This window comes from Borostomias antarcticus, assembly GCF_949987555.1.
Source record: "Borostomias antarcticus genome assembly, chromosome: 7".
Taxonomy (NCBI): Eukaryota; Metazoa; Chordata; class Actinopteri; order Stomiiformes; family Stomiidae; genus Borostomias; species Borostomias antarcticus.
Window position 1 is genome coordinate 22091292 of NC_140240.1, and position 8133 is coordinate 22099424.

An 8133-nucleotide genomic window follows, 5' to 3' on the forward strand; every position below is an offset into this window, starting at 1 on the left:
TCTCTGTTCTAAAACTGGAGTGTCTTGAAGAGTCGTCATATCAGATATTTAGAACTACTGTACAGCTTTAGAGCTGAGAAAGCAGTTTCAAAACCAACATTGTGATCTAAAATGGTGAACTGTCTTGGCTGTTGTATGTGTTCTCTTTGGTATCAACCGGACATGAAAATCTATACAGTACTGTTTTACTAGTACTGTACTCGGTAGTGCGCCATCATGCCGCACGTGAGTGATTTGCGGGTTGAGCTCAAGGACACCTCGGCACACTCCGGAAGCTGGGATCGAACCGGGGACCTTTGGATCCCCAGCCGGCTGCTGGGCCAAGATCATACATGGATCCATGTGCATTTGTTTTCTTTGCATTTGCTCCAATTTTACACAATGTCATAACGTTTCAGCTCTCCACGTGTTTGAGGAGGCAGGGAGACAGACTGTGTGCTCTGAGAATGAATCCAAAAGTTCACTGGCCTAACCTTGAGACAGGTTCCAGTTCTTGTCTCTAGCAGGTCGTATCCAGGGGTGGGAAACTTGCTGAAAGCAAAGGTAACAGACACTTTCCACTCTGCAGATTGATCTTGGTTATGTAAATTGAATTATTCTTATTCTTAGACTTTCATTTCATTTTCATTTCATTTTCATTTTCATTTCATTTCATTTCATTTCATTTTCATTTTCATTTCATTTTCATTTCATTTCATTTCATTTCATTTCATTTTCATTTCATTTTCATTTCATTTTCATTTCCTTCAGTTCTGTTCTGATCCTCTCCAGATCAATGTACAGCACGCCACTAAACATGCTGATAACGCCAAACGCGACATATTACATGTGTGAAATTGTATTCTTTTAAGCCCATAGGGAATGGGAATCTATGGTTGGACACACAACAGAAATAAACTATGGTGCTCGGAAAGCACAGACCTCCACTCATTAATGCGTTTCCCGGCTCAATGTGCGTGCACATGTGCGAGCAGGACATGTTTGGTATTGCTGTTTGGCCGAGAGCTTTATGCCAGTCAAAACCCTGTGTCCCTGTGACGTTCGCATGTTGAGATATGGCTGTTTCAAGACCCGCCTCCCCACTGACAGTCCGTTTGGGTGGCTCTGTGGCACCGTCCTCGGGTCAGATCCGCTCCAAAATGTTATGGGTTCTAAGTTGGCCCATGCTAAAACCCTCCACCGAGTTTCATAAGTGTTTTTTGGTGTAATCCTGCTAACAAAATAATTAACCAATAAATGAACACACACACCACCAAAAACATTACCTCTTGTGGTGCACTGTTGCTGGAGCGGAGGCAACTACTCTGATGAAAAGTGCTGCATGTCTGCAGCACAGTTTAGAAAAAGCCGTCCCTAAAGGCTGTGGTGATGAAATGTCTCAAAATATCTCCTCTGGTTGAGTCACATCCCCTTTCATGAAAGAGCTCAGAGAAAAAAGCTCATCATGCACACAAATGATGTTGGCAAATGATTTGTTTTACCAACATGGTGGTGATTATAATATCCCCCTGTCTTCCCACCCCAGTCTCCCTGCATGGCGCATGACGGGCGTAAAGCAGCTTCATCCGCTCTCGCCGCCAACATACTGACAGAACTGGTTGTGCTGGTGGGGAGCACAGGTCAGACAGCGTCACACATGGGGACCAACTCACTAACCACACAAGTTTAGCCTGGCGTCGCCAGCCTGATCACGTGAGCTCACATTGAATCTCACTCTGTAGATCGGTCTAGTCATCCAACCATTCAAACTGAGTCCCAGCCGACTCGATATTGGTCGAGCCAATCACAACCTTTTGTCTAATATGGGGCGGGCTTGATACAACGACTCTATTCACTTCATAGGATGATACGATGACTAACCCACGTTTGGTTGCTCTGATTGGTTGTAGGTCTGTCCAATTGCGTCCAGAGGCATTTTGGTCTGACTTGATAACACCCCTAGGAAATCAAATTGGGTCTGGCGAATAGAACGTTTATTTGCCATATACTGTATAACCAGTACAGGCATGGGTACATTGGAATTCTTGCCATTGCTCAATTCTTATCCTTACCATAACTTATCAGCACTAGTCAGTTCCTCATTCCAGTCCTAAGGTTACCAAAAGAGGCAATTTACTCTCCGTAGTCTAGCAGTCTATCAGTTCTATCAATTTGATCCTCATCTACATATCCGATCCTATCAGGAGAGACTGTGTTCTTGATATAGGCAGTGTACAGTGTACAGAGTCAGTTGTTTTGTCTATTGTATGGACAATGAGTTCAATGTTCAATGTTCAGTGTTGTCAGGTGTTGGTTCAAGTGAGTGGGTGTGCAGTAATATGGTAAAAATCTTAAATGGACTGCACTTATATAGTGCTTTTCCACCTTAGCGGCACTCAAAGCACTTTACAATGGCCTCTCATTCACCCACACATTCACATACCAATGGTGGCAGCTGTCATGCAAGGTGCTAACCTGCTCATTGGGAGCAATTTGGGGTTAGGTGTCTTGCTCAAGGACACTTTGACATGTGGACAGTCGGAGCTGGGGTTCGAACCACTGACCCTTCGATCATTGAATGACCCGCTCTACCAACTGAGCTACAGCCGCCCCTACTGAGTCAGTTGTTGTCTATGTGTGATTCTGATGGTATTACTGTGGTAGTAGTATACATTCATGCACAGTCACTTGTTTAGAAAGGAGATGCATGTATGACTTCTGGCGAGCAGAAATACACTGACTTCCTGTGTTAAATGCAATTATTGTAAGTCGCTTTGGATAAAAGTGTCTGCTAAATGACTGTAATGTGGAATATCTGTATCAAGCATAATCTTGGAACCGGCAGCAACATTTCACTGTGACTGTACACCATACATCATATGTGACAAATAAAGGAATCTTGAAATATAATGATGCAGGTGTGGTGATTCTGGTGGTATTACTGTGGTACAGTTGTTTACATTTATGTGGTGATTCTGGACTCAGTTACCCTGGTTAACACCATCTAAGTACACATAGAGCTTGATAACAATAATGTAGCCTTCACATATCCCCATCACAAACTAGATACTTTATATGGGATTAAATGTATCTATCATTGACTATGCAAATGTCAATGTTGTTTATAGTATTGTTATAATGTTTATAATAGTATTCATAATATTCAAGTAACTCTTTACCTCACTGTGGTATTCCTTATTATCCTGTACTGTATTTGTATTTAAACACATGTACAAAGACCAGTTTGTGACCTAACCGGTTTTGGTCTATAGTCTAGCCCTTCAAATGTAAGGCTCACGATCACTTCTCACAACGAAATAATATACATTTCCTGAATCCCTATAATCATGTGAGTATTTCAGTGTTCATATGTTGTGTCGCTGATGGCCCTAGATGCCCAAGGGCTAAAAGAAAGTATATAGTTTAGGTTACAATTGTGGGAAAATCTGTCATTGACAGTTTGAAGAGCTCTGGAAACCTCTATATTTGTCAGAAAGATTCATAACTGCTTGAATGAAAGCTAAGAAGGTCCCCTTTAAAATGATACCAAACACAATATTAGAAAATATTGAAAAATGTCCTGACCATGAGCCTAAACCAGGATATGCACCAGCGTCTAAAATGCAATTTACTTTAGGGGTGGGTAACTTCATGAGCTGGTTACTGTGACACAGCTACCACTCAGGAATGGTTATCACACCAAAATATAATCTACAGGCATGGATCTTAAAATATAGGCTATATAAGTAGGCTACGTTCTGCCACCTTGAGTGATACCGACAAATGGACTATAAGGACAAATGATGCTCATCCATTCTCATAATTTACTATCATTTGTATTCATCAATGTTTGAATAAACCATGTCTTGCAGCGCCATCTGTTGGTTCAACAGTGCAATTATATACGTTGTTTGACAGATGCATGGTTCATGGTTCCATGCCTGGTTGCATGGAGTTCAAAATTGTCTCTAATGATGAATTCGATTCAAGGTTGACGGAGCCAACCAGCAGCTCCTGCAATAGAGGGCCTCTCACACAGAGAAATAACAGACCAGCCTGTCTCTGCTGGAGGCTTTAGATGGAAACTCCACTCATATCACTTTCATTTACACGAGTAGCCTACTTCCAGAACTCTGGATCTTCAAGCCAATTTTAATTAAAATATGATTATATAGCCTATAATATTTAGGCTATACAATATAATAGCCTATTATAATATTAGGTTGCTAAGCTGAAGATGTCATGCTGAGAGCCAACGTGTGTGAGCAGGTCTACACGTACGGGATCGACTCACGTCGGGCCAAGCCTACATAAACATCTAGGGACTGATCAAAATCTGATCTCCTTATATATGGGCTCTTCTAAATTCCATGGTAGTCATGAAATGAACATTTCCACATCTTATAAATTGTTATAAATTAAACAAGGGAGCATCGGAGCAGGTGCCCGCTGCCTACATTAGACTAAGCAATATGTTTCATCAATATAAAATCGCCCAAAAATTGAATTAATATTTAAAAAATGTATTGGGTAGGCTGGAGACATGGGCTTATAGGATACAATTCTGAGCGCTAATGTCGAATTATTCTCGGGGGAGCGCGAGAAAAGAGACGGACGCAAAACGCACCATTAGCGGAAGTGAGGCAGCGGGTGGGGCTTGGATGGGACGATGAGAGACAGTGGTCAGCGACCATACAGACTTCCGAGGCTTTTAATCCACCAAACAAGACCATATGTTTGACCCTAGGGTTCGCTTAGCGATAGGCCTACCAAACTGGGGATATTTATGCATGCAGGGCCTACGTTTGAATAGAAACGGGTGATTTCCAGCGATGATGAAAGGACGCTTGAAATAGTTTGTATGCGCTCGTATAGCCTATTTATGGAACAAAACGGTTTAGCCCTTCTAGTAACCTACTCTTTTGCTGAGAAAACGGTAGGCTACAGATAACCGCGGCAGCGATGTGAAGTGCAGATCGCTTAATTCCTTTCGTGTTACTGAGGAATAATTATGAACAACGCGCAAGATATGTCTCCGGATTTTGTCTTGATGCGCCTGGTTTCCGCGGCCGAGGATGACCGCCTGGACGAAGAGAACGGGAACGTGTCGCCGGGGGGGATGACGGTTGGACGTCTCGGTAAGGATGTCTTGACCAACAGCATGAAAGGAGGGTTGGAATTCGCGCATTCTAGTCATCGTCGCTCGCCGCCGAACAACGCACAGGCGAGCGCCGGATCGACGGCACCTGCCGCGGGAGTGATGGCGACTAGACCCTCGCTGTCTCTCCCTCCTCCTCCGCCGAGCGCCACGGAGGCCCATCAGCCGGGATTCGAGTTCTCTCGCCGAGGAGGCGGCCTACGGCCCCAGCTGCTGGTGTTTCCGAACATATTGCGTGACGGGGAAGGGATTTTAGACCGCGACGCCGAGCGTCTGAATCAACCGAGGGACCAGATCGGTTTGAGCAGGACCCCCGGCTCTGCCTCAGACCTGAGCGGGGGCGTCAATAACAATCCGCTCAGTGCCGGTGACGTTCATCAGCAGAACCATCTGGCCCAGGCTTGGGGTCTGCATCCCCAGGTGACTGCTGTCGCCGCAGATATCGAAGGGGGTGGTGAACTATGCCACCGGCACCGTTTGATCACCGACTCACCCACCAACTGGCCCTCATTGCTATCGGAACAATCCGCCCCGTTTACTGGGATAGAAACGAAATGGGGTTGTTGCACGAGCGCGGAGAGAGAGGGGTCCGTGTTCGAGCTGGCCAGGAGGTTCGGGGAGCTGGGGGTCGGCGCCGTGCCCAAGTTATTCAAGGATGGGGAGCTGCCTCGGTGCTCGTGCCGGGGCGCACACGGGGCCGGGGCGGTGGGGATGGGGCCCGGGGACGATCCCACGGAGACCAGCGACGCTTTGTTGGTGCTGGAGGGGCTGGGTACCGGGGATGTGTCCGGTCTGGGTATGGAGGACTGCCCGGAGGACGATGATGGATCGGATGACAACGGTGGACGTGCGTTCCTGCTCAACAGGAAAAGGGAAATAGTTCAGAAGATGTCGGGAACATTTTCGCTCGGCAGCTTTCAGGTGGAGTTGACGAGGCAGGTGGAAGGGGTGGCCAGGAAGTCTTGCCTGTCGGTTCAAGACGGGCATAGCGCTCGAACAACCTTTGAAGGTTCACAGTTATCAACCTCACCAGCGGTCGGGTCGAACTCAAACCAACCCTCCTTCAGTCCGAACACCAGCTTGACATCGACGCCCCGGAGGCGGCCAGAGAGGTGCGCCAGTGCGCCCAGGACACCCACCGGTCGAAGCGGCAGTAGCGGAGATAAGACGCTGAAAGTTCCGGGGAAGTCAAGGAAAGGCTCGCTTAAAATCCGTCTCAGTAAACTTTTCAGAACTAAAAGTTGTAGCGGTTCCAATAACCTTCTGGACAAGAGGCCGTCGGTGGCTTACTCCGTAGCCTCCGCGGGAAGTTTGATGGATATGGCTAGTGCGAGCGGTGGGGAGCAGGACAAGGACAGGTAAAGGAAGTCAAAATATTCTCCGTGGTAAAACTTTGACAGGCCAAGATTTCCCCCCTGAGAACGAAGTACCCTACACCCTTGCATCCCAGTTCTTTTATTATTTATCACTCGTACAACTTATACCACTAATCCATCTGCACTGGCCTAGGCCATTTCTCGCTGTTTCACACCTTTGCTAATTCTCTGTCTTTCACCACAGCCAACTCCGACTTACCAGGGCCCAAAGTGCCTTCTCCCCTGCTTCCTTCTCTACTTTCACTGGTAAGCAAGTCTGATCTTCCCTGTGGAAAATAAGTCAGTGGCAAATGCAGTATAGTAGTAGTCTATCGGTCTACTCTCTGTTACTGTAGCACCTGTTGGCACCTTGCTCGGTTCTACTGTCCTTTCTCACTTTCATTCACTGTCTCTGTCCTTTCTCTTTCAATGTCATTTATCCTGCCCCCCCCCCCCCCCCTGTCATTTGTGGGTTCAGGTGAGACCGTGTCCTTGGTAGACGTGGACATCTCCAGGAGGGGGGCGAACACCCCCCACCCACCCACACCTCCAGCTCCTCCGCGTCGAAGTCTCAGTCTATTAGGTATCTCCATGCCTCTCTCTCTCTCTCTCTCTCTCTCTCTCTCTCCTTTTCCTTCTCTCTCTCTCTCTCTCTCTCTCTCTCTCTCACACACACACACAGACACGCACACGCACACGCACTCACACGCCCTCGTACACACACACACACACACTCAAGGCGATCTATTACTCCATGTTGCCTCCTTTGCAATCACTCAAACTACCTCCCTCTCTCTGCAAGTCACTCCCCATGGTAACCGAACCCTCACACAGACCCCTGTCTGTCCTGACTGTCCTGAAACGCACTGCAGGGTATCTCAGAGCGCAGGGACATGCGTTTTACGTAGCCAGACCTCATCTCCACACTTGGTTTACGGGGACTCATTACCATTCGGGGATAGGGGCGGGGCCTGTATTTCTTCAAACCAATCACAATCGTCTTGGGTGGAGCAGTTGTTTCACGTCTGGATTGAATAGGATTGGGCCGGGGAGAATCTCCCATCGCCACTGGTTGGGCAGTAATAAACGAATGAAAAGGCTTATCCCCAAAACCTACATCCGCTGAGTCACACTGCAGGAATATTAACATGGATATTGTATTTGGTCCCTGTAAGCCCACTACTAATAATGTTGACATGGGTTGATTGCCACAAGGCCAGCAGAGAAGCATCTGTGAGTGAGTTACTTGATGGAGGGGCGAGCCTGGCCAGGCTGTCCGCTCTTTAAACAGTGAGTTACTTGAAGGAGGGGCTAGCCTGGCCGGGCTGTCCGCTCTTAAAACAGTGCAGAACGTGGGTTCGAATCCCACCCTGGGCAAGCCCTTAACATGGGTTACACTCCCTATGAGTGAACAAGCCCTTAACATGGGTTCCACTCCCTATGAGTGAACAAGTAAGAATGGAGGTTGTGTACATACGTCAGGGTAGCATTCGTTTCTTAGCTTAGATAACATAAGCTAACATAACTGTTGGCACTTTGGCCTCATCTGTTAAAAGGGTCTGTTGTATTTATATCCAAATTCAAATAAGTCAAATTGAACTTTTTTTCTTCTTTTTTTAATCAAAATGGTAAGGTGTTTTT

The 8133-nt window shown here is 46.7% G+C and overlaps 1 protein-coding gene across 1 annotated transcript in view; it reads left to right on the top strand.

Annotated features, from left to right (window-relative positions):
- Positions 1 to 4990: 4990 nt before the first annotated feature.
- socs7 (suppressor of cytokine signaling 7) overlaps positions 4991 to 8133 on the top strand; it is a gene marked incomplete at both ends in the record, with an annotated part of 9064 nt that continues 5921 nt past the window's right edge. The window contains 3 exons of the mRNA XM_084441379.1: positions 4991 to 6495; positions 6698 to 6759; positions 6971 to 7075. Coding sequence (XP_084297505.1) covers positions 4991 to 6495; positions 6698 to 6759; positions 6971 to 7075 — 1672 coding nt within the window. The remainder of the gene's footprint in view (positions 6496 to 6697; positions 6760 to 6970; positions 7076 to 8133) is intronic.